General features: G+C 37.7%; 1 protein-coding gene across 2 annotated transcripts in view; it reads right to left on the reverse strand.

Moving 5' to 3' along the window:
• Positions 1–12,769: 12,769 nt before the first annotated feature.
• Positions 12,770–27,688, reverse strand: part of LOC129763020 (sodium-coupled monocarboxylate transporter 1-like) — a 31,606-nt gene continuing 16,687 nt past the window's right edge. The window contains exons 1-4 of one of the 2 annotated variants that reach the window (XM_055761729.1): positions 25,464–26,047; positions 17,073–17,437; positions 14,916–15,226; positions 12,770–14,843 (exon numbers count right to left, since the gene is read on the reverse strand). In XM_055761729.1, the coding sequence (XP_055617704.1) occupies positions 13,717–14,843; positions 14,916–15,226; positions 17,073–17,437; positions 25,464–25,469 (1,809 nt within the window). In that variant the 5' untranslated portion in view covers positions 25,470–26,047 and the 3' untranslated portion in view covers positions 12,770–13,716. Of the gene's footprint in view, positions 14,844–14,915; positions 15,227–17,072; positions 17,438–25,463; positions 26,048–27,688 lie in introns of those variants that run through there. The other variant, XM_055761728.1, reaches the window with a different exon arrangement.

The following is a 27,688-nucleotide window of genomic DNA, read 5'->3' on the forward strand; positions in this document are numbered from 1 at the left end:
TGATATCGAGAAAAACGGAAGCCATTTGTTCTTTGCGAGCAAATACGATTTGGATTTCAGAAGATAGCAGCGCGAGACAATCATTTGTCCCTTTACCTCGGCGGAAGCCAAACTGCGTATTTGACAGCAAATTGTTCGCTTCAACCCACTTGTCCAAACGAAGTAGAATCATTTTCTCTAACAATTTACGAATACACGATAACATTGCAATCGGCCTATACGAGTTGTGATGACAAGCCGGCTTGTTGGGTTTCCGTATGGCTATCACTCTCACTTGTCTCCAGTCATGCGGGACAATATTCAGCTCCAGAAACTTGTTGAACAAGTTCAGCAAACGCTGTTTTGCCAAGTCGGGAAGATTCTTCAACAAGTTGAATTTAATCTTGTCCGACCCCGAGCTGAATTGTTACATGAGAGGAGGGCAATTGAGAATTCCACCATCGAAAAATTCTCATAGTCGCATTGGAGCGGAATGTCGCGTACGACGCTTTGTGCAGGAACGGAATCGGGACAAACCTTTCTTGCAAATTTGAAAATCCAACGGTCAGAGTATTCCTCACTTTCATTTGTATGGTTCCAGCCACGCATTCTCCTAGCCGTATTCCAAAGAGTGCTCATAGCTGTCTCCCTTGACAAACCATTGACGAACTTTCGCCAATATCCACGCTTTTTTGCTTTAATCAGACCTTTTAGTTTGGCTTCTAGAGCTTGGTGCTTTCGAAACCATTCCACTAGTCCAGTTTTCCGGAATTTTTTGAAAGCGGATGATTTTTCAAGGTAGACCTTTGAACACTCCTTGTCCCACCAAAGTGATGGAGGACGACGTCGTAAAGTGGTAGCAGGAACACGTTTCTTTTGAGCTTGTGCGCTTTCGTAAATCAAACTCGATATAAAATTATACTCTTCGAGTGGTGGAAGTTCATGCATTGAAACAAGTGCTTCAGATATTATTTCTGCAAATTTTCTCCAGTCAATATTTTTCATGAGGTCATACGCAATATCGACTGACTCACGAGAACCTGATTCATTGGCGATCGATAAGATTATTGGCAGGTGGTCACTACCGTGGGGATCTTGGATTACCTTCCACGTGCAATCCAGGGATAACGAAGAAGAGCAAAGTGATATGTCTAGCATGCTTGCCCGTGCAGGAGGGTTGGCTATTCTAGTTGCTTCCCCAGTATTCAAAACTGTCAATTTGAAGTTGTCACACAGATCATAAATCAAAGTGGCACGGTTGTCATCGTAGAGTGAACCCCATGCTGTTCCATGGGAGTTGAGGTCACCTAAGATTATCCGCGGCTCCGGCAGTCCCTCGATGATATCAAAAAACTGATGGCGGCCAACCATAGTTCTTGGAGGAATATATATCGAGGCAATCCAGAGGCCTTTGCCATTGATTTGTGTCTGGCAAGCGACAACTTCAATGCCTGTCATCAATGGGAGAGTGACTCTATAGAAGGAGTGGCATTTTTTGATCCCCAATAGTACGCCACCAAACGAGTCATTTCGATCGAGGCGAATAATGTTGAAATCGTGGAAATTCAGTTCGTCGGCTGAAGAAAGCCATGTTTCACAGAGGGAAAATACATCACAGTTAGAACTATGAATTAAAAATTTAAATTGATCTAGTTTAGGGATGATGCTTCTGCAATTCCACTGTATTACAGTGGTCAAATCCTTGACCTCTTGCACTGAATCAGGCATCGAGGGAAATGAACGCTGCTAAAAAAACCACATTTTTCTTTCAAAAATGTTCTCACAATCGGAAGCAAACATAATACTATGCTTTTAAGAGGGTCATTTATATTTAAAGCATTTAAAATATTGTCCACCAGGTCAGAAAGCGGTTTTTTTGACTTATGTTAGCCACACTATTGTTTCCCACTGAAGTGATCTTCAATAAACCAAAAATAAAATTGAAATTCTTAACGAATAGATGATGCCAAAGACTTTTCGATACAGTCCTTATTTGTTTTCCGCAACCCGCAAGGTAAATATAAACAAAAGAGAAAATCCCGATCGGAAAAGCAGACCACTTCCTTCACTCGAACCTAACATGCTGGGGCCGTCGGATTCTGAATGGTTAGTGGCTGCCATAGTTGGAATTTGCTAAAGTTAACAACATTTTAACCCTTTCGCTACGGCAGTGTGCTCCGTCAGAGTGATGCCGCTGAACGGAGCACTGCGCCGAAAAGTGTGCATATAGCGCTGGTGTGATCGAATGTACAGTATCGCCCTGATGTCGCCTATAGGCGATGCTCGTAGCGAAAGGGTTAAAAGTAAAAATGTTGCGACTTCAACGGTTTGCCATTTCCCAACAACTACTCGCCAGCGAGGTAGTGGAATACCAGTCAAAATTATGGGCACAAAAGGACTACGTTTTCTTTCTCGTGCCTTCAGCAACAAAGTTTCGGTAAGCCAATAGAATGTCGCCTAAAAATTCAACTGTTCTTACCAGTACATCTGCAAAACACTGAAAACAGTCAGAACAAAATGCCGAAAGAAGACAAGCGCCGCGGAATATATTGAGAAACAGATTTCGACGCTGAAATCCTAATACAGCCGGTTGCATTTCAGCCGGCCTTGGTGCGATGCCTGCTTGGCATCATATAGACCCTTTTTTTGGTACAATTCCAAGCTGACGTTCAGTCTGAGAAAATGAGTGGTCTGCTCCATACATACAAACATTTTAACATTCTTGAAAAAAGTGCTTTTGTTTGTGCATTTCTCCCTTCAGCACACAAAACATCGTTTTTTTTTCCCGTTAAGGATGATATTTTGTCTGCCAACGCTAGTTTGGGTGTCTCAACCCGACAAATCCGCCCCTGTGTGTGTTTTGAGCTCCTTGGTGTACAAAAATAACTTGAGAGCCACGAATTGCAAACAGTTGATTGGTAGAATCAAGAGATGCATTGGAAAAGTTGACAAGCCGTACAACGCTTTTATTCCGGACAGGATCGTTTTCAAATGTTCACTATTTTCTCCAATAATGGACCATGTGTCCTTAATTCCAATAAATCTTCAATTTTGCAAGTACAGGCAAACCTTTTTTTGTGCGGGGGATAGGGTCCGCACAAAAAAGTCGCATAAAAAAATTGCGCAAAACTTCACCAGCCGGTTTAAAAAGTCGTGTTCGGTACACATTTTGAAAAAAAATATTTTTCTTTGCGGTAGATAGGGACCATATGTTTCCCCCAAGAAAATAACTCAAATCCACGCCATTCACCGTTCAATTTCCTTTTGTTTCCCTGCTTTGCGGTGGGACACTTTGCCTTTTCGGTTGCGCGTGGCTATTTTGTGCTTTTAGTTGCATGTCGGAACGTGTTGCTGTTAGAAATCATGTCATGCAAACACTTAGAGCATTTGATTAGAGGAGGGGAATGATATCAGAAGTGGATAATTGAGACGCAAATATGCTTTTTTCGCACTGAAATGCATATAAACCATCGGAAAAAAATGCATATAAACCATCGGAAAATAAACTAAATGGACGATAAATTCGTCAAATATGCTTCCTTCCATACACCGCACAAAAAAAATCGCACAAAAAAAACCGCACAAGAACAGAAAATCGCACAAAAAAAATCGCACAAACCAAAACCGCACAAAAACAGGTTTTACTGTATGCCTGCTTTTTTTGACGTTGGATTACGTCTTTCAGGAACCTATTGGGGTACACATTGAAAATCGGAAATCGAGCACATCGTGAAAATTGTCCAATTTAAAACGCTTATTGCTCAGTCATTTCATGATGGATTGATGAAATTTTTGCGTCAATCGATTTTCGCGCTCCATAACAATTTTTTATATTGAAGAAAATAATATATGTTATGAAACTAACTATCGAACAGTTGAAAAATCCCAACCCCTATTCTAGCGGAAATACCCACTTCTGATTGGTCGAAATTGACGACACATGTGGCGGGTCCCAAACAGAGACATCTAAACCAAGCTGCCTGGAGGGAATCGACATTGCAAATACATAAAAGTAGGGGGAACTTTTGTTACTACCGAAATGTGTTCCCTAACAAAGACATTAGACCCAAATCATTATCAAAGAGTTTAACGATGTAATTCTTCAAACACATCCAAAATCATCAGATAGCTTAACGGAATCCTACGTCAACTAGGCGGTCGTGTCTCGGACACAACCCCCCTGTGACGTTTTTTTTTATGGCTTGAGAAAGAAATTCAAAAATGTTAGTGCCACCCGTTAATTCAATAATCCTCCCGTAAACACTCCATTTTGTCATAAATTTCGACATAAATGTCATTTTAAAAAAATGCGTAATGATTGATACAGAATTTCAAGCACGATTCTAGAACTTCCCCATTAATCTTTGATATCTTCGATTAATTATTGATACCTACACGCACGAAGTTCTCGTAACGTCATCTGTTGGGAGGCAGCAATAAGTTCTTCATGGTTCCAATGGTGTTTGGACAACATCGAGATTCTTAGATACAACAATTGATTTGGGGCGGCCTTTCCGGCACTATCTCTGTGAGGAATGGCAAACTCAGAAAATCATTTCTCTATGGTTTCACAATTAATTTAATGTATCATTAGCAGGTTAAAAAAGTTTATGACACCGTCATCTTGTTCGTGACATCATTGGAGTACTATTTCTCATTCAAACGAAAGCTGTGTCAGGCAATATATTCCATTGCTTAGAACTTTCGCGTTTAAATGTCAAACTATTTCACTGGCGCTCCCACATGTTTGTCAAAAATACAGTGAATTGTTACCATACAAAGGAAGCAATACATGAAGATACATGAAGGGCCTAAGCAACTTTGATAACACTTCAGATGAGTCACCCTGTTAGCTGCATCTCGAGCATCTTTACAGTGTGATGTTCTTGGCCACTACATCAATACTATATTTAATATACTTCCATTCTAATAACCAGATCATATCCAAAAACAAATCTAAATAAATGAATTCGATTGAGTCCGCATGTTTTGATCATTTTCTGACATATATTTATTCATATTTTCTTTATTCTGACAAGTCTGACAAGCAAGTTGAACGCCCTCAAACGTATGCATCCCTGGAATTCAGTACACATTTCCTCAGAATTGCCGCAAAATCAATCAATCACCATTCTCTCCATTTGGTGCCTCGTTAATATGATGGACCTCTTTTTCCTCCAATATTAAATACTTCATAATTATCGGCAACATCTACTGACGCATGTATATCTTCTGCTCGACATCAAGTCTTTCAGACAGAGACACACCATCCAATGACAGACGCAAATTAGATTTATTGGATCTAATTACATAACGAAACAATTAACTCACACAGATCCAGAACATTTGAAACTGGATGGAAACTCAAAAACGCACCCGCAAAACTATCCTTCCGGTTTCACTCTAGACATTCCCTAATCGCCAAATTCGTGATAATATTGGTTTGGATTGTGGTTTTTATTCAAGTAACAATAACGTCTCAAATTTAAGATTGTTGTTTTTATCCGATCAAATATCCACCAAACGACAGACTTCGTAACATGTACAGAATTCCCTTCCACAAGAATCAATCCGGCGTTCTTCTGTTCAGCAGCTCCACAAGGTGAAGGAACCAGTGATCCGATTTGGCGCCACATGAGAATTCTAGCATGTAGACAGTGTTAAAAATAATCCCACAAGGATGCAATCCAACATCGCAAGACACAAAATACACAGAAATTCCACCCCGAAAGATGAGAGAAGACGGACCAAAAAAAAACCCCACGAATGCGATCATCGATGACCGAATATTTATTCTTGCCGAATGGACGCTGATTACAAAATTCAAAACGCAATAACCACACCGTTTTGGGGTGTTTGTTTTGATTAAGCATACCATTAATTAAGATGAATGCAACGGAAAGAGATAACACCAACCTGTGGCGTTTTCAAGAGATAGAGCGATGTATGAGACTGATGGATCTGTTTTCGGACTAAGCAGCACATGCGAATGATGTCTTTTCATTGGACAGAACATTTAACGTAAGACTGCGTTTTATAGGAAGGTATAGAGCAGGGGTTCTCAAACTGTTTTGGGCGAGTGACCCCTTTTCCAGAATGAAGTGATACCCCCATAGTGTAATAGTGTAACTAGTGTAACTAATAATTTTTAAGTACAGATTACTTACAAATACTTAAGTAGGTAATTAATTTTTGAAACTAACTTTCAAATCGCAAAGTAAAGATAGAAATATTTTCCGGAAAAACTATGGGTGGGTTATACCAAAAATACAACCGCAAGGTTAACGTAGGACTACAGTTGGTTTAGTAGACATTTGAGTGTATTGATTAAATTATTGATTAAACCAGTGAATAAATGAAACAATTTCCGAATTCAGATGCGAATAAGCCCCAATTTAGGTCAATTCTTGTATTGTGAAAAGATTACTTTCTTTGTTGCAAGTCGTATGGCATGATTCCTTGTTCGTTTCATTCATTTATGTAAACGAAAGAATGGCTAAATCAAGTTTATGAGATAAATATTTTGATTTTTGACAGAACTGTAAAGAGTACTACATTTATTTTCTTCGAAAGATGAAGTCGTATTTGTCGTATCCACGACAAAGACATGACACGATATATTTCTTGTATTCAGCGTTTGTTTGCATAAAAGCGCATGAAAAATGAGAAAAATAGAATCAGTAATACCGTGGCGAACATAAGTAAACAGGAATTCCTCGAGTTTTGTGATACTTTGGGCACGTGCGATATGCTAAAAAACTATCGTCGAAAAGAAGAACGTTTGGACCTTTTGTGGGTGAAGAAACTCACAGGCGCAGCGGGAAAATAATATACAAACTTGTCTGACTTTATCATTCTGTCGCATGGCAATGCTACATTTGAGCGAGGTCCTCCATGAACAAAGTATGTTTGGCGGTATACCAAAATAATCCGAACTTGGTAGCGCAGCGCATTGTTCACAATTAATAATCTTATTATGCAAACAACTTGCAACCTAAATGCAAGCTTGTTATGTTTGTTTGGACTCGAATTCGATCATGGCTTTATTCGTTCTACTAATATTATATCATTATTGTAACAAATTGCTTCACGTAATACAACTTATACAGTATCATGAAAGTTCCAAATAAGAACAAGTGTTAATTAATAGGAGTCGATTTTTAGACGTCATCGACCCCTAAAATCAATTTTCGTTTGTGTCGACCCCTCGGATTTCGAGATCGACCTCAAGGGGTCGATATCGACCACTTTGAGAAACCCTGGTATAAAATGTAAATGAAAATCTAAAAATTGAACATGTATAGGGAAAAAAACAAACAACATGAATACTTATCCCTCGACCGTTTCTTAATAATGGGTCTTTCAGTAAAGACTTATCATTTTTTCAATAAAACACAGGTTTTTTGAGGCATTGAATACAAATTTATACTGATTGTAGTTCAACTCTTACATGTAAAGAATGAAATCCAATTTCGGTCATTTGACCACCACAGGCCTGTTTACAGCGATCGATCACAAAGTTGTTGACTTGTTGGCATAGTCCAGTGACTTGAGATCGTCCCATAAAAATAAATCCAGTGGCATCAAATCGCATGAACTAGGCGGTCAATCGTCAGGTCCACATCTCGAATTAACACGTTCACCTAACTTGCTATCTCAATAAATCCATTGTAACGTACGCTGTGTGGCAAGTGGCGCCGTCTTGTTGAAACCACATATCGTTGATGTTAAGGTATTCCAATTCTGATCAAAAATAGCCTTCCAACATGTCGCGATAGCTCTCTCCATTGACGGTAACATGACCGTCGTTCTCATCGGCCAAGAAATACGGCCTAATGACTCCTTCGGCATGAAAACCACTCCAAACAGTATTTTTTTTGCGAATGCAATGGTATTTGTTGAAACACATCTGGGTTTGCATCTGACCAATAACGCATATTTTACATGTTAGCAAAGCCAGTGAGCCAGAAATAAGCCTCATCGCTGAAGATGATAAATATGTTGATTTTGACTAACGTTTTGACATTGACACATCATTAAAATGTTTGAGGGGTTCGTTCACACGAAGACACAAAACTGTCAAGTTGCTAATGAATGACCGTTTAGATCGCAGGGATGTTATTTGAAGCATTTGATGTATTTTTTTAAACAAACCATTGAATAATAGAAAAATGACAAGCATTATATAAACGAAAATCCCACGTTAGGAGTAGCACGAGTAATCTTATCTCCCCCAGACACGATTAAACGAACGAGAGATGTAATTTACGATTTTTGTTTTGTATCAACAGTCTCCTGTTTCCCCTTCTCCTTCTCCTTCTCCTTCTCCTTCTCCTTCTCCTTCTCCTTCTCCTTCTCCTTCTCCTTCTCCTTCTCCTTCTCCTTCTCCTTCTCCTTCTCCTTCTCCTTCTCCTTCTCCTTCTCCTTCTCCTTCTCCTTCTCCTTCTCCTTCTCCTTCTCCTTCTCCTTCTCCTTCTCCTTCTCCTTCTCCTTCTCCTTCTCCTTCTCCTTCTCCTTCTCCTTCTCCTTCTCCTTCTCCTTCTCCTTCTCCTTCTCCTTCTCCTTCTCCTTCTCCTTCTCCTTCTCCTTCTCCTTCTCCTTCTCCTTCTCCTTCTCCTTCTCCTTCTCCTTCTCCTTCTCCTTCTCCTTCTCCTTCTCCTTCTCCTTCTCCTTCTCCTTCTCCTTCTCCTTCTCCTTCTCCTTCTCCTTCTCCTTCTCCTTCTCCTTCTCCTTCTCCTTCTCCTTCTCCTTCTCCTTCTCCTTCTCCTTCTCCTTCTCCTTCTCCTTCTCCTTCTCCTTCTCCTTCTCCTTCTCCTTCTCCTTCTCCTTCTCCTTCTCCTTCTCCTTCTCCTTCTCCTTCTCCTTCTCCTTCTCCTTCTCCTTCTCCTTCTCCTTCTCCTTCTCCTTCTCCTTCTCCTTCTCCTTCTCCTTCTCCTTCTCCTTCTCCTTCTCCTTCTCCTTCTCCTTCTCCTTCTCCTTCTCCTTCTCCTTCTCCTTCTCCTTCTCCTTCTCCTTTTCCTTCTCCTTCTCCTTCTCCTTCTCCTTACTCGTTAAGTTTTAACCTGGATCATGCATCTATACAAGAAACAAGTTAATATTTTTTTTCAGAAACTCTTATTTACAATGTAGTTAAATTAACAGTGTATACATTCCAAATAGAAAATCGATCAGAGTTTATACATGGTGCTGCCATCTTGGATATTATTATGAATACGATCAACGCTAAAGTAAACGCCTAAAGTGTATGCTTCCAGCATGCACCCACATAGAACGAAAAATCTGGGTTCAACGTGATTTGACATATACTACAGGTAATCTATATTTTTTGTATCGTCGTATCTTTTGCCGTGTTTTAATTCAGAAAGCGTGTGAATTTTGCTCATCAAAAATGTCGATCAAATAGATGCTCCTCCGGGAAATTAATTAACATAAAATTACACGAATGAATCGCTACTGATAATTTCTCGTATGATATGGACGAGCAAATTGAGGATATAGAGCAGGGGTTCTCAAACTGTTTTGGGCAAGAAATCTCTTTTCCAGGATTAAGTCATACTTTAGACCAAAATTTCTTTGAAAATCCTATCTTTGTTTTTTTTTATACTGAATAATTATCAGATGGTTAAATAAATAAACTTTATTTTCTCATGGAGGCGATCTGACGTATTGATAACATCAGCTAATCTTACGCAGAAGATCATGAGTTCAAATTACACTCTCCACATTCTTCCAAAAAATGAAAGTAATGTGACAAACCAGCCAAAAGTGTTGAAAGTCACTATAATACAGTAAAAAAATATTTTCTCATCATATTCAACAAAATAAATAGAGATAAAATTTAGTAAATATCAAGTGTAATAAATAATTATTAAAACAAATTACTCACAACCTATAAAAACATTTAAATCGCAAGCCAATCTATCCACAACAACCAAAATATCAAAATTGGTTAGTTGAAGCCTTTAATCTTCGCGTTCGTTGATTTTCAAAATTCTGTTTCGCGTTGTTTGTGACCTTAATGAAGCCTTTTTCGACAAAGTATGATAATGGAAAAACGAGGAGATATTTTTTAGCAATGTCTCACATCGCGGGATACTGTTTTTCAATGTTTCGTTATAACTAGAACATATGACAACTATGGTTGTACTCCTGCTTGAGCTCCTCATCTATGTTGATGATAATCAACTTTTCTTGCATGATCACCTTGACTCTTTCCATGGATGTGATATAGTACTGATTTATTATCCATTGAAGAATTTGAAAATTTTGAAGATCTAAAAATATTTTAGTAAAATCCTCGTGTAATGCTTCCGAGTGAGTGACATATGATAATATAACATGGTCCTGAAGCTTTTGTGATAATTACCTCACTTCTTCATTCCTGCCAAGGATGTTTTTGGGACACTTCTTCATAATTCCACATTCATCAGCGTATGTTGAGTGAATATTCCCGCTTCACAGTGCCAACAAAACAAAGTTCTGAAATCGGTTGGCTTCCACAATGATGGACTCTATTTTGAAAGCAAAGAAATATGTATCGACTCAAGGAGGGGCGTCAAGGATGAAATTGACGGAAAATTTAGGAAAAGCAAAGTTCGACTAAACCATGTATGAGAAAACTTTCTTTATGATTTATTTTGTTGTATTGATACGACTTAAACAAACCATATATAAGAACAATCAATTCAAAATGAAAATAGATCTTTCCATTTTTCCCGTTAGTATTTTGATACAGATTTTTTCGCCAAAAACACAAATATACAGATTTTTTTCAGAAAATTTGACAGGATCAAATGTGCCAACACTGGTCATTTTTATAACATATTGGTTCACATAATACAACTTATGGAGTATCTTTGATATTTCAAATAAGAACATGTGTTATTTTATAGGGGTCGTTTCTGTCGACCCCTGGAAAACCGAAATCGACCCCAAGGGGCCGATATCGACCATTTTGAGAAACCCTGATATAGAGGAATATGTATGGAGCAACAACATTTTATTGATAAAACTTGTGAAAAGTTTTCCTCGAATTTAAATAAATCGGAATGCATGCTGTTAGGTGTCAAAAGGAAAGTGGATTTTAACAGGAAGAAGTTGTGAATGTGAATATAAATTTAATGTTAGGTGTTTATTATTCTAAACGACAGAATTATATTATTTAAACTTTTTTCTTTCATCAATACAACTAAAAAATACGAATTACGCAAATCACAACATTTATTTCAATTCTGGTTCGATCAAAAACCGTAAATAAACAAATCCTGAGTCTCGAAAACGTTTGTTCCCTTTTATAGAAGAAACATCTAACAGCATGTGGAAAAAACCATGGGGAAAAAGGTGCAAAATGCACTTGGGAAATAAATTTTATTGACTCCGCATGACCCAGATGTATACGTAAATAAGGTTGCCAAAATAAAATCAGTGTTTTGGACTCAAAAAATATTTTTATATTTGCTTTAGGAAATCTTCATTTTCAATTTTCAGGCATGTTCTCAGCCAGATGATTTGGCAATGTTTGTTGTAATAAAGCAGATCTATATATGTATGATGCAGAAATGCCAGGTGAGTTTTTGAAATGTCTTCACGAAATACGAAAAAATGTCTTCACAATCATACCGGAGAAAAAATAAAATTCATAACATACTTTTGAGCAAATTATACCATACTTTGTTATATAGCACATATTATTAAACTTACCTTGAGGGTTTGAAGCTTATTTCAATAAATGTAAACAAAGAACATATTCCGCAACTGTGAACCAAATTTTGTGTACTTAGGAATGATAATTGATACACCGTTCATTGAGTGAATATCGCCCCAGTTCTTCCGCAAAAACGGAACTGTGACAACTCAATTTGTATATGTCAGCTTTGAAGTTTTGGTTGTAAATCATATCCATGAAACTAATTATTGAAACGGTATGTAACCGGAAAATTTTCGATTTGTGAAGTGGAAAAAAGATCTAGGTTAATCTATTCTTAGTATAGGTCCAAAATAATAAAAATAGTGTCACATGCATTCGAATTCTCGAGTTCAAATGAACTAATGTCTTCTAGAGATGGTTGCTTTGTTGTTGAAATCATTCTACATACTTGTGGATTTTTTGCTTGGAAAAGTTGGAAAAGTTTGAAAAGTTAATGATACCGAGACAAAAATGTCCGTCGATTACTAAGAATAAAATTAAACAAGTGCAACTGATAAAAAAGCGATGTTTTCGGCCAATAGTTAGAATTTTATGGAAATAATATCTCTTAAAAAATCACATATACTATCATACTGGATGTCTTCACACATTTCATTATGCCTTCAAAATGTCTTCACAAAATCAAATGTCTTCACAGTAAGTCAAATGTCTTCAAAATGAAGAAATGTCTTCAAACCTGGCGTATCTGATATGATGCATGCTCCCAGATACGCAACGCCGCTTTTCCTCGTTTTCCACGCAATATATAATTGTTACATTCGGGTAAATGTTGCATTCGGTAAATGATTATACAGATAGATGATCCATTCGTGTTCCTGTCGCATTCGGGTATTTGTTACATTCGGGTGATTTGAATTCGGGTAAATGTGACACAATCCTCAACCGACTGTGTTGAAGAGCGTTATCAAATGATTTTTAGAAAAGCCCATAATTGATCCGCAGGGACCAGGGATGTGAAACAAACGTGAAGTTCATCCTCGATGTTCGATGTTGTTCGGTCGGGTCTCAACGTGTTAACTATGATAATAGATAATGAAAAAATCGATATTTTTGTAATAAATAGTTATCATTTTTATTGCGCTACACATTTTCCTTAAATAACATTGTATGAATATATGATCGTTGTTCTAAAAACCTAACAATATCCGTAGGAATAACTTCATCTTAGACAGCATAAATATTTTCTACGTATAGATGTTATTGCTTCTTAAATAATTGCACCAATACTACATTACTGACATTAGAAATCACTTGAATCTACTGGATTGTTCGGAATGCAGTTTTTTTGTCGGAAGACTTACTACTGCTCAATATACGACCTCTCGGTCAACTTCACACCTATGTGAAACTTTTCACGTGAAAAAGTTTAAAAGAAATGCTTTTGTATGATTCCTTCCCTTCGAAAAAAGATAGCCGGGAGTTGCTCTTCAGGCATAGTTTAGCTTTTTCGTATTGAAAAGGTAAAAATGCGGTCCAAGCATAACCATTATGATACCATTCTATATAGGATTTATTATCAAAACGCCAGTCCTGAACTAGGTAGCAAAGTTTGTTTTCAAATTCGCTTGTAAACGTTCGGGATAATGTTTGAAGAAACGACTGTCCCATCGCATTGACTTCCATGACTTACTCTGGGGTGGAGGCGATCTGGCGTAGTGGTAACATCCATACCTCTCACGCAGAGATCACGAGTTCCATTCTCTCTCCCGACATTCTTCCAATAATGGAAGTAAAAGTGACGAACCAGTCGAAATGTGTTGAAAGTCACTATAATAGAGAAAAAAAAAAGACTTGCTCTGGAACTTGACTCAACACTAAAAATCATGATTGCATCAATAGAAAATCTGTAATGTTTCCCTAATACAATACCACTTTCCGAACACCCAATATCAGCTAAACAAAAAACTTAGATAATTAAAGCTATATCAACTTTTCATCAACACTAATTCATTGACAGCAGCTGAGAAGCAAATGGCACTTCCAACGTTAATATGCTACTAAAAACCGCGGTCATCTCAATATAAACAATATCAACTCTTAACGGCAACCTTTGCCGCGGTAACGTCTAGCGCTGGAGTCAACGTCGGTTTTTCGTCCTTCTTCAAGTCAAACGATCCGAAACGCTTTCCTCCGAATGGTGACCGTGAGTGTAACCATCGCACAGCAGGATGCAGCATTTTCTTGTTGTACTCATCGCTACTGCTCCAGGTGGCTATGCTGAACACTAAACCGACCACTACCGTCAGTATGGTGCCGAACACTCCATAGTACATGTAGGATACGGAGTATATCCACAGCAACATGGAATCCTCGGGCGGGGAGGAAATTCTACTTATATGATCTATCATGCTGGTGTAGGTTGCGTTGCTACTTTGAGATACATCCAACGCGCAGTCTACGATCGAGGTAGACAATAAGGAATCGTTGACTTCAACATACATCATCCGACCCGTCACTATCCATGCTGTTACAGTGTGAGAAACAACCATTCCCAAAGCTGCTCCCTTCCAGTTGGCGAAGGGTACGAACATTGCTAGAATGAATACTCCCAGCAGAGGTCCTGATGTTGCCGAGAGTACTAGTACGGATGATTCTATCACTCCGGACAGAAGCCCCACCAGAAAGGCAATGCCCATTATCAATACGGCGTAGAACGATCCTACCAGTTTGATCACATTCAGCTGGTAGCAATCGGTTTTCCTCGTCAGCGCTGGAATCAGTGACAGGAAATCTTCCCACGTAACCGTGGCGAGCGAGTTAATGTTCGATATGTTCAACGTCAACGCTCCATTGAACAGCGTTCCAACAAATATGCCCCATACTCCGGGAGTGCTTGCGAAGAAATCCACTATGAAATAGGGCAGTATTTGGTCCATCCTATCGATGTATCCCGCTCTCAACGGATCACAATTGTGGTATAATGCAAAAATTCCCATGCCTACAAGCCAAGGCAGTGAAAACAAAATGGCTACCACCGGTATATTCATCAACATCGTCCTTCTGATTTTGCTCAGATTAGGCATGCTAAGGTATCGTTGCACAAAGTTCTGTTGGCAGCCCAACAGACTGAGTGACATAAACAGCTCCCCCAGCCAGGCAGATGTCGTCGTAACTCGCAGATGTAAATCAGCGGCAAAGTTGAAAAAGTTCATTCGCTCTGAAAGACAAAAAAATCAAACTAGTTATTGTTCCCGAACAAAGCACATTCACAGCTTGTTTTATAGCTTACCGCTCTCCGCTCCGATCTCAAATATGCGTGTCATACCACCACCCTCGATGCTGCAGTAGATAACGATCCCGACCAGCATCGCAGTCATGCTCAGGCTCTGAATCACGTCTGCAGCTACGGCTGCCTTCATGCCGCCCAGAGCGTTGAAGAAGATGCTGATACAGGTGATACACAGCAGGGATGCCCAATACGGTACCCCGATGATGGTGTTCAGGGCTACCGTTGGGGTGTAGATGGTAACGCCGAGACTGAGAAGAGTGCGCAGAATGTAGGTACCGGAGGCGAGGCATCGTACCAGCCGACTGTTGAATCTGCAACGAAAACGGGATAGTGAGTACCACGGCTAGCTGTTCTGAAGGACTGGTCGAATTAATTTTAAAAAACAGGAAGTGGATTATATCTGTGCTGTATCCGCAAGGTTGACGTATCGTCAATGGGTTATGGGGGTCAAATCAGGTCAAAAATGCAGAAAGTTACTATTAGTAATATCTTGACAAATATTGCGAATATTTTCGAAAGCTGTGAGCCGTTTAATAGGAGACATATTTCCACAACTTCCAATGCATAATACTTAACTGTAGTACAATTAGTAATTATTTAATAATTCATCAAAGTTTGATGTATTTACACATCAAATAACATCAAATCCATCAAATAACACCTCACCAAAAACTCATGCCCAGCATTATACAAAACTACTAAAAATGTAAATATTGGATAGAATTATTCCATAAAGTCTTGCCAGATGAGTCATTCCTGGTTTTGAACATCAAAAATAAATTTTCCATTCGAATTTCAATACTTTCGAAATAATCTCTTATTCACACTGAGTGGAGGTGAGAATGGGTCAAGCACAAAATTGAATTCCATACGAAACCGATATAGTAATTGTCAGATTTTCATGAAAATTGGTAGTTTTATTCCTCATCGTAAAATATTAGACCCGTATTTTTGGTCCGAAAAATCAACTTTTCCCCCTTTTTCCAAAAATGACCTTTTTTATTAATTCATAACTTTTGAACTACTGGACCGATTTAGATGATCGATATAGCCAATGAGTTAGAGCTTTGTTTGAAAAACATTACACTTGAAAAAAAAACAGATTTTGTTTTCGTAATTATTGATTGTAATTGTTTTTCATAGCTTACATGGTTTCGGAACTAATGTCACAATATTTTTTTATACTTTTTCTTGAAAGCTGGGATTTTTCTACACAACATATCCGAATATCAGAGAGGTGGTTTTTTTCGTTTTTGAGTGATTTTGCAAAGTTAACATGTTTTCAATTTTCGTTCAATATTCCTATGCGACTGGACAACATCTATGCGACTGGAATCCATTATGCATATGTGGTATTTCATGTGGCTTCAAATTCGACATACCGACCGTGGCTTCAAATTCGACATATCGACATACCGATCATCTGAATCGGCCCGGTAGTTTAAAAGTTATGAATTTTAAAAGAAGTAATTTTTGGAGAAAAAAAGGGAAAAATGATTTTTCGGACCATCGGTTAATTTTGAAAAATCATAATTCAATAGCACAAAATAACGTATTTTATATATGTTATCTAAAAAATTTTTAGCTTCCAAGAAAAAATATTAGAAAATATAGTCCCGAGACAATGTAAACTATAAAATCTATTGAATTCACAAAAATCTATAAATATGGGTACCTGCTTGAAATTTCATCTCTGTCATGATTAATATGAGGGTGGTGCAAGACACGGGGAAACACAATCCACATCCCTCTCTATGTGCATTTAACACTTTCAGCGCCCCGTCGCCCAAAAATGGGTGACACTTTCCTCGCTCGAATTGAGTAGGATTTTTAGGACCTAAATGTAACTATAGGATATGAAGAAAAATAACAAAATCATAACCATAATATTATACTGTTTATACTACACTTTTTATTAATTTATAGTACGGATGATTTGTACTGCAGATTTTTGCAAAACCCCTATACTATGACTTTGGCATGTGTTATTGTTATCAATTCGTCTTCAATTGAAAACAAACATTTCTAGATCATGTAAAAGTTATCTATATTAGTTTGGTCTTCATTTAATAATTTGATCGCAAGTAGGGCTCTGCAAGAAACTCAAAAACGTCGCGTTGGGCGTCGAATGTGTTAACATGATACGCTTGCACTCACCTCAACTCCAGATACTGGTAAACCGACGTAATCCCCAAATCGAAATAAACAGGAATGAAAACAAAACACACGATCGGATAGGCCGTGACCATCCCGTACAGCGTTTCCCACATTGCTGTCCCCCGGTAGAAGAACTCGCTGGGATAACCAAGCACCGAGATGACACCGAGTGTGCCCCGTGCAATCGACAGCATCATCGCCAGGGTGGAAATATGGCCGGCCCCGAAAACGTAGTCCTCTTTCGTTTTCACCTTGCGGCTGCATAGTCGCCTGCGGATCGGTATCAGTGCTGACACCACAACGAACGCCACGAATACCAGATAGTTCCAGAGGTTGTCGACCGTCGGTTCGTCCAGCTGCCGTTGCTGTGAGGATGGGAGAACAAATTGAAAAATAAATATGTTGAAAACCGAAACAAATACAGCAATTCAGCAAAAAGAAATGTTATTAATTTATAATCTTCAACCGGTAAAACAATAACAGAATAATACTATAAAAATCTTTTATACCAGCTGAATGGATGAAAAATGGTTACGAAAGAACTGCTTCGAGAAGAATCAAACCTTCTCATACCTAAGAAACTGTAAAGGCGAAATCAGTCGAATTCAGTCCGCGTCAAGAGTATTTGCACACTTTCAATGTTGGTCCCCGTTCTCAGAGATATTTATTATATGAACATAAAATAGTCAGAAATTCAATAAGAAAGTAGTCACATATCGTAAAACAACCGAAAACAAACCTTTCATGATTAACGTTTTTTCTAATGATAAGCTCAATGTCAGACGACACGGGGCTCAACGTGTTGAAGTACGAGCACTTGGAACAATCCTTCGTTTGTTACCAACACTCTAAATTTTTTTACGTTGAAAACGCATTTTCGTCAAATGATGAATTTATTGCAGCATTTACCGAATTTTTTTAGGGATGAAATACAAGAGTTGGTGAATCAATGGCAAAAGTGTATTGAACTTAGGGAAGAATATAATGGAAAAGAATCTCACTCATTCCCGCTCCTTCCAGCGAGCAATAAATAGTCTTTCTTAATGCAGATGTCACACTCAACGTTTTTGCTTCGAATCCAAAATTTTGCGGAAAGTCGGATTTATACCGTTTGGTGGAGAGTGTTTGTGTATTAATGCATAATATGCATACGCATTTTTGTTGTTGTTGTTATTCGATTCCAAAAGTGGATTGAACTTGTTATAATAATTTATTATTATAGATATAATAATAAATTATTACTTATATCTAGCGTTGCTTCCGGAGGTCACTTGAACTTCCTCATCGTCAAAATATGTTAAGCTTATTAGAAATGAATTAAACCTAATCGCTGTTAAGAGATATTTTATTGCTCCTAGTTTCTTCGGTGGCCGGAATAAGAATAACGAATATTTTTTTTCACAGCTGTTTTTTTTAGCCTTGACAGCATGTTATATAGTACCCAATTGCTGTTTGTTTTTCCCACATATCAAAAATAAATTGCATGACCAACGTTCTGTCCATGCACCTGTCGGTAAACATAGATTCTCGCTAAATATTCGTTTCTACCATATGTGAAAGGTTTGAAAATCATAGAAACTGAAAAAGGCATTGAAAGATTTTGAAACATGGAACTACACTCTGTCCAACTTCTATAAGACCAGGTGATGATCTTGCTGCTTTGTGCCATTGTAAACAAACAATGCTTCAATTTATATTCTAGTGTATTGATATTGGTGACTACCATACACTACATGATTTTCATATGTGTGTGTGCAAGCGCTGAACGTAAACGGTTTTGTATTTTTCATTGTCAAGTTTAAAGTAACCAGTTACATTTCCCCATTGTCTCAGTTGTTTTGATCAATAAATCTGGAAAATTCCGAGGGGAAAATTGCTCACGGAAAGAGAAGAAAGACAAAACGATGCATTTCACCAAGAAAATGTTGATATCAAAGAAATTTCTCGCCGGATTGGACGATCCCATCAAGTATTGCTCAATCATTTGACGAACCCTCAAGGATACGGTAAGAAGAAGAAAGCTCCACGTAAATCGAAGTTTTCTGACCGGGATAAGCGGGAAATGGCTAGAACAGCTTCGAATACCTCAAAATCGCTAATGCAAATAAAGTAATATTTCAATTTAAATGTTACTCGGGTCACAATTCGTCAAGTTTTGGTAAACAATCCTCACATAAAGAGGGTTTAAAAGGTTAAAGCTCCTTATCTTACATCATCTCACGTCGTCCTCTCTCCTACCGTTTTTTGTGTGGATATCGTCACAAAAAAATTTACATATCATATCATATTCGTATCAGCAAGGAATCTAAGCAATGGAAAAAGGACCAAAAACCAGAAAAGGACGACCTTGAGGTCGCAAATTCGGAAACATGGAAGAAATATCGAGGAAATCGTTCAGCAGCATTTGGTAAATAGTATCCCAGCACGAAATTTCCAGGTTATTAGCCGAAATGGCAAGGTTGCCAATTATTGACATTTAAATCAGCCGATCGTTTTGAATTTGTCATTGATAATATTCATGAATTTTGAAATGGTCTTATAGAAACTGGACAGCTGAAATTATCATATTTAAGCACAATAAATAAACGAACAAACTCTTTTGAACGAAATTGACGTTTAATATACTTTATTCTGAGCATTCAACAATGTATGATTGCATCTGGTTGAAATTCTAACTGTTTGTGTGCAACGAAATAGAATCAGGGTGGTCTTATAGAAATTGGACAGACTGTAGTTTTGTGTGTAGTTTGAGGCAATCATTGACATCAATTACAGAGTGACTGACTTGGAATGATGCCAATGATGCCAGGGTATTTCCATCAGCGGTATTTTTTTTTTGTCAGTGACAAACAAGACAATGGATTCCAAAATTTACAAACCTTACGGAGTACCTGAATAAACATATTCTGCCGTACCTTGAAGCTCACAATAGACCTGAAATTTTTGTCTGATCAACTTTTTTCAGGAATTTCCCCACCAGAATTTCGTCGTTTATTCTATTGAAGAACTCTTGTGGTAGATACATATCCTTCATCAAATGCAATGTTTCGCATTGAATTTATTAACTGCTTGATTTCTACACAATATAAAAACGTCTTTCCAAAACCACTCTGTCACACAGTCACACTATGAAAACCAAAGAGGTTCCGACAGCTGGTACACCTGATTTATTTCTCAATTAATAATGTATCAATATATAGTTGGTGCCTCAATATATACAAAGTTGTTTGTTTGCTAAGTTATAGTTTCAGTCTCGTAACTTGATTGACAAACTGTGTGAAAAAATGCAACCTTCCGAATTATTCTTCTTTACGCTTCAAACCATAGAACACCAAGGTTTTTTCTAACTCATCAGAAGAACACTATTGCACTGAATCAATAAACCAGATTCAATGTAGAACTATACCATAAACCAGTGGTAGAAATTATGTTGATCGAAAAGACCTGAAGAATTCTACTACGTTAAAAATTGTGATTGTTGCTTGAAGCACCGAATTATTTTACATTTGCAACCAGGGTTGCCAACTTTTTTTTTTAAATCCGGGAGAATGAAAAAAAATCAGGGAAAATCAGGATTGCTCATATTGGGTTGTCCGGAAAGTTCGTATCCAATTCTGAGAAAACAAAAGTATTATTTTTTTAATTTTATAAGCACAGTGTTGTTTTGCAATCAATTCAGGAAGTTCTGAAATCTTTCAGGTAGCCTAACAATTCTAAACATTAACTAATTATGGAAGCTAATTTGTCCAGTTGCGAGCAGTATTTGTGGGAATGTATCAACTGGTTGCTTGGTAGAAGCACACAATACTCTCCAATACCACCTAAATCAGATCATAATTTTTTTCATGCTAAGACCGGGTCAGTCGAATTGTTTCAAATGAACCGTTTTCATCACCCGCCACGATTTGCTTTAAAAAAATCGACGCATAGATGAAACGCACAAGTCGTAACGATTTTTTTTCTTCTTTCTTTATTAAAGAGATTTTCAGCCAAAGGCTGGTTCATCTCTACGAGTCGTAACGATTTACGTAACCATGTTACAACTGATGCACATGAACGGAGATTTTAAACATATGTAGTGAACTTGCTAATTCATTTGTCGTGTCTCACGGATCATTCTTGCAACTTCTTGCTTTACAAACAATTTAATATATATTCTTCAAGAAATAAAACCCTTTTTAATAATAACTACAGTTGAACAAAAAAACTTGTTATACTTGGATGTTATTTGTTGCGAAAATGTAAAGAAACCTGTATCGATTTTAATTTAACAGATTGGGTTTGAAGGGTAGATGTCTTTTGGAGCATATTTCCTTTTCTTTCGACAATAGATATCGTTCCAGCTGATGATGCTTCTCCGAACACATTGATTGCAAGAGCTGTGTTGAATGCTGCTTTAGAAACTCAGAATCTCAATGTTTGTCATATTAACGTGCAAAGCTTAATTGCTCGTAATTTTTCAAAGTTTCATGAGCTTCGTACCAATTTCCTCGACAGTAAGGTAGACGTAATCTGTTTTACTGAAACCTGGCTAAACAACACTGTTAGTGATGCAATGGTCGCTATTGAAGGGTATAAAATAATAAGAAATGATCGAAATCGAAATGGTGGGGGAATTTGCGTGTATCTTAAACGCAACATAAAGTATCGAATTATAACTCAATCTCAGTTTGACTCAGTCGATTTTCGCGGTACAGAATTTCTTATGTTGGAAATCGCAGTTGGTAATGAGAAAATTTTGTTGGCAGTTTATTATAACCCACCCAATATCGATTGTTCATCTACCATTTCTAGTCAATTTGAAGAATTCATGGTCAAGTTTGATAGTACCATATTCATTGGTGACTTCAACACCGATTTACTGAAGTACTCAAATCGATCACGCAGGTTCAGTGAAGTTCTAAATTCGTTTTCGTATGTGTGCGTTAATTCCGAACCAACATATTTCCATCGATCTGGTTGCTCTTTGCTTGATCTACTCATTACAGACACGCCAGATAGAATTCTGAGGCAAGATCAGTTGTCAATGCCTGGTATTTCCAATCATGACATGTTATTTTGCTCCCTAAAATTGTCAAGCAGTAAACCAGAGAATTCGGTCGTCTACCGTGACTATGTTAATTTTGACTCAAATAAGCTATCAGAAGACTTTCATAACATTAATTGGGATGTGTACTTTTCTATGGACGATCCGAATGTTATGATCGAATTTTTGAATCATCACTTGCTTAGGCTTCATGATGACTGTATACCTTTGAGAAAACAAAAGAAGAAGAAGAATGAATGGTTTAATGATGACATTGAGCGAGCAATTATCAATAGGAATATTGCTTATCGAATCTGGAGACGTTCAAAAAGTGTAAATGATAGGAACCGTTATAAAAGAAATCGAGTCAACTGTTTAATTAACCAAGCTAAATTAAATTATGATAAACGTAATTTTAATGCAGATTTACCCAGTAAACAGTTATGGAATAACATCAAAAGCTAGGTGTTACAAAGGACGTTCAGCTTCCAAACAATAATGATATATGCGCTTCAGCTATAAACGATTATTTTATTAACAATTACACTTCCGATACATCTTCTATTCCGCTTTTTTCAAACTTAAATGGTTTTCGTTTTCGAGATATTCTAGACTACGAAATTATTAATTCTATTTTTTCAATTAAATCCAATGCTGTTGGTTTGGATAATATTCCCATTATGTTTATAAAAATTGTTCTCCCGTTGGCTTTGCCCCTTTATAAACATTTATTCAATAGTATAATTTCTTCGTCAGTCTATCCAAAAGCTTGGAAAAGAGGTAAGATTATACCTATCAAAAAGAAAGGAAATTGTTCTTCCGTGAATAATCTACACCCCATCAGTATTTTATGTGCTTTCTCGAAAGTTTTCGAAAAGATGATCAAATTTCAAATTTCGAAATATGTTAATAATAATAATCTTCTGCATCCATTACAATCCGGTTTTCGTACTTGTCATAGCACACATACTGCATTAATCAAAGTCCATGACGACATAGCTCGTGCGATTGACAAAAAAGGCATTGCTATCCTTCTTCTGATTGATTTCGCTAAAGCCTTTGATCGAGTGTCACATTGCAGACTCGTTAATAAGTTAATTAACTTTTTCAATTTCTCACAAAACTCTGCCAACCTGATTAGATCTTATCTATCCGGACGAAGTCAAGCTGTGTTTTACAATGGAATCATGTCTCCTTTCGGCTATATTGAATCAAGTGTACCCCAGGGTTCAATCCTAGGTCCACTATTGTTTTCGCTTTTTATTAACGACTTACCATCTACTCTCGAGTTTTGCTCCATTCATATGTTTGCCGACGACGTCCAAATATATCTGTGCGCTCCCGTCAATGTTAATTTGGCGAACATGGTTAATAATATCAATCATGACTTGAGGAATATTCTGCAATGGTCCCGGACAAACCTACTTTCAGTAAATCCTATGAAAACGAAAGCAATGCTTATTTGCAAACAGAAAACTACACCTACACCACCTCCAATAATTTTTGATGGACAATTTGTTGAATATGTCGATAAACTCAATAATCTGGGTGTTATATTTACATCTAATTTGTCATGGGATGTTTTCATCAATTCACAATGTGGTAAGATCTACGGCGCCTTAAAACGTTTGAATTTAGTGACTAGGCATTTGGAAACATCTACGAAAATAAAATTATTCAAGTCGTTGATTCTTCCTCATTTTTTGTACGGAGATTTCATTTACACTAATGCTTCTGCGGCCGCACTCAACAGACTAAGAGTTGCTTTGAATTCATGTGTAAGATATGTATACAATCTATCGAGATATTCCAGTGTTTCACACTTACATAGCACTTTATTAGGATGTAGTTTCACCAAATTTTATGTGTATCGTACATGCATAAACTTTTTTAAAATTGTTAAAAGTGGCGTGCCACAGTACCTATTTGAACAACTTCAGTTTATGAGAAACACGAGAACCGTGAGTTTTTTAATTCCACAACATTCATCTGTTTACTATGGGCAATCAATGTTAGTGAGAGGTGTTATATATTGGAATCGCTTATCACCTGCTCTTAAATCGTCTATAACTATTTCTAGCTTTAAAAGGGGTCTACTCGGGGAACTTGATCGCATGCAGTAAAGGATTTGTTTGAATTAAATTCAAAATTCAGGAACTTGTTATGATAGTTTGTAATGATATGTTATTTTTTTTATCAGTATTTCCCACCACAGTGTAACGTAGTTGAAAAGGATTTTTTCCTTAAGTTACATGAATAAAAATCAAATAAATAAATAAATAAATAAATAACTGTACATAATTTTTGGTGTCTAATATTCCTTTCATCGTTTCCGTTTCTATTCTGTTTCTAATCTTCGTTTTATTGAGATTGAATTGCGAGAATCTGCGGGCATATCATTCTTATAGATTCACGTTAACTTCAAAATTTAAAAAATGTCGACACTGTTCCTTCGAAAATGCAAACAAATAGAGTATAATCGAAAGAAAGAGTAAGCATTATATAAGCGCGGGCCGGAAAGCTTTTTAATGTAGACTATTATGACAGTTCTCATAAACAACGGCAAAACTCCCAGTATATTTATGTGTTTTTTTTCTGATTCAGCAAAAAGTAAAAAATCAGGATCGTTTTATAAAAATCAGGGAAAATTGAGTGTTTGTCAGGATATCAGGGAGCGTGCCAAAAAGTCTGGGAAATCCTGAAAAATCAGGAAGGTTGGCATCTCTGTTTGCAACGGAGGCCAAAATGAGTCAAATAACCGAAAAACATTCGCATCGAATCAAATCCCATGTTCATTAGTCAAAGATATCCGTTCAACACCACACGAAACAATTTTGCTTTGTTAACTACAATAGCCATTCCATCATGTTGATCACTTGTACTTTCTTCTCTGGAATGAATTTATTATTGTCGATGTCGATTGTCAAAGATAAGTCAGAAACCGGCCCAAAATGTTTAGCATTCAGGTTATCGATAAGCAAACAAATTCTTCAACCGATACATATCCATCATATCCAACCTCGAACGGTATCCAACCACACATTCCACTGTCACCATAAGCTTTACAACAGTTCCTTCGAACATTGAAAAGATAAAGTGCATGAATTTTGCGATTTTTATTGTAACTCCACTGAAATGATCATCACAAAGAAATACCAGCCATAACTCAACGCACTCCCATCGTACAAAGTGATGACGAGACACACGTGTTTGCATAAGATAAACCACACGTGAACAACACTCGCGCATCTAACGCGCGGTAGCCTATTTCACTCCAGATCATGATTATGATGCCACCGCTGCTATCCTTCCCATAACTGGTCACTGTCTCAAGAGTCAACACAATTTATCACAATAACAATTACCAGCATTTCAGTATTCACGATGTCAGGTCTCCCCTTCTCCAGTATAGTACTACGGGCCACTTTCACGGGAGCACCTTTCTTTGTTTCTACGCGAGTTTACAAAACCGCATCACCACTCGAAAACGCGCGCGCCCCAAGAGAGTCTCACGAAGATGTGCCGCGAATACCTCCCCCACACGAGTCTCGCGAAGATGCGCGTCGGTAGCTCTGATGATAACCGATAGCTGCTCAGATTATGGCTGGGTGAGACCCCACGCGAAATATTTTCTCCAGTAATGCGATAATACTTCGAAGCGTGTGCGCGGAGGAAGCGTTTCTTCCAGGTAACGTACGATTTGGCTAAGTTATGAGAGAAATTGTGGAACTCGTTCACTAGCGACGGACCCGGCCGTGAACGCTATCCACGATCTATTCTTCCGCGACAAAATTCTGCAAAGAACTGAAACAATTAAAACGGCCTCCTCTGGCTATATAGGTAGCGTGAGCGCGGGAGTGGTGCGTGAAACGAAGCCGCTGTTCTGACCGTTGACTGTGCGTCGCCATATTGCTCGCTAGAGATGGCAAGCCATCAATCAGGTGAATGGCAGCGTTTGCTTTAATTGATTCCAGCTGCTAGTCGCTATCCCTGTGCAGGCGTATCAAAGTCAAATTTTTATTTGCTGTGAATTGCACATTTCTGAATAGGATTCTTAGTACCCAGTTAACGGTGGGTGAGGATGAGACAGATACATGGGGGAAACAGTAATTTTTCACATGAAAAATATGATGATTTGAGGAACCTATTTTATTCATCCCAGTTTGAGCACTTAGGAGCCTGAAATTCGATTTTACAATCGAAAATCATTTATAACAATAAAACGGGTGTTTGTACTTAACACGTTGAGCCCCGTGTTAGTCCCTAGGGACTGACATTGAGCTTTGCGTTGGAACAACTAGAAGTGGTTCTATGATATAACCGCAAGGTGAACGTAGGCAATCAGTAAGTAAAAAGCATATAACTCTTAGGCATTTCATTTTTCGAATAGAGTAATTATCATACCACTTCGTTTAGCCGGAAAAGAATTATAAACGCTCAGAAGAAGGAATCATATTCTCCTCGGAAATACCCAGCGCAAAGCCCCGACAATAGGAATCATCGGTCGATAGCGACATTCGTGAGCATTCGATTATAGAACTTCTGTTTTCACCCAACAATGTGGCTCCGTTTAGTCCGGCTATAGAAAAGAAATGGAATTGGAAGAGAAGGGCAGAATGCATATGCGTGTGAGCGCGACCATCCCTATCTCACATGGCAATCACAATTAAATGGATTCCCGAGTGGGCTCAAGCTTATATACGGATTTGTATGAATTCAATAACCTGCTTTCAAAGTCACTTTAAAGCTATTGAAACAATTTTCGAATCAATAAGTAGCAATCATATACCTCTTGGACATTTTATATTTTGTATGAAATGATTATCATACCATTTAGTTGATCCGGAGCAGAATTATTAACGCTTGAGAATGGATTCCTTCCTCGGAAATACACAGCATAAAATAATGTTAGAACGCTCCTTTCATAAACGTGATTTCTTCGATATGGTGCAATTATATCCAATACGCCATATCGAACATTTCGTATTCTTCATTATCAAATCCATAGTCAAAGGCGCCCACCAGTATCGAATTATCATCGATTCCTCTGTTATCGCTCAATGCTTCGGCTGCAGAAACAAAATGGAATTGGGAGGAAAGAAGGATTGTCAAAAACAAAACTTTAAACTTTTTCAGTTCATTCGTCAGAGTTGAACCAGCCTTCTGCTTAAAATCTCCTTAATAAAGAAAGAAAAAAAATGTTCAAAGTTCAAGCCTTGAGAAAAGTCCTCGACGAAAAATCTTCATTTCCGTTACTCCTCTACACTTTGAGAAAGACACTCGATCCCTCGCCGAGACCCGTTCAGCAAACGCTGTCTAATGTCCCAAGATGAATGAAGAAGGAATTGGGAGAGAAGAGCATAGTGTTTGGGCGAGCGAGTGAAACCATCTTTCCCTCACATTGCAGTCACAACTAAATGAATTTACGAGCGGACGCCAGCTTATATACTGATTTGTGTGATTTCAAAGCTACATTTAAAGTTTTTCGAGTCAATAAATAGCAATCATATATCTCATGGACATTTCATATTTTGTATGAAATGATTATCATACCATTTCGTTGATCCGAAGCAGAATTATTAACACCTCG

The sequence above is a fragment of the Toxorhynchites rutilus genome, chromosome 1 (genome assembly GCF_029784135.1).
Source record: "Toxorhynchites rutilus septentrionalis strain SRP chromosome 1, ASM2978413v1, whole genome shotgun sequence".
Lineage (NCBI taxonomy): Eukaryota > Metazoa > Arthropoda > Insecta > Diptera > Culicidae > Toxorhynchites > Toxorhynchites rutilus.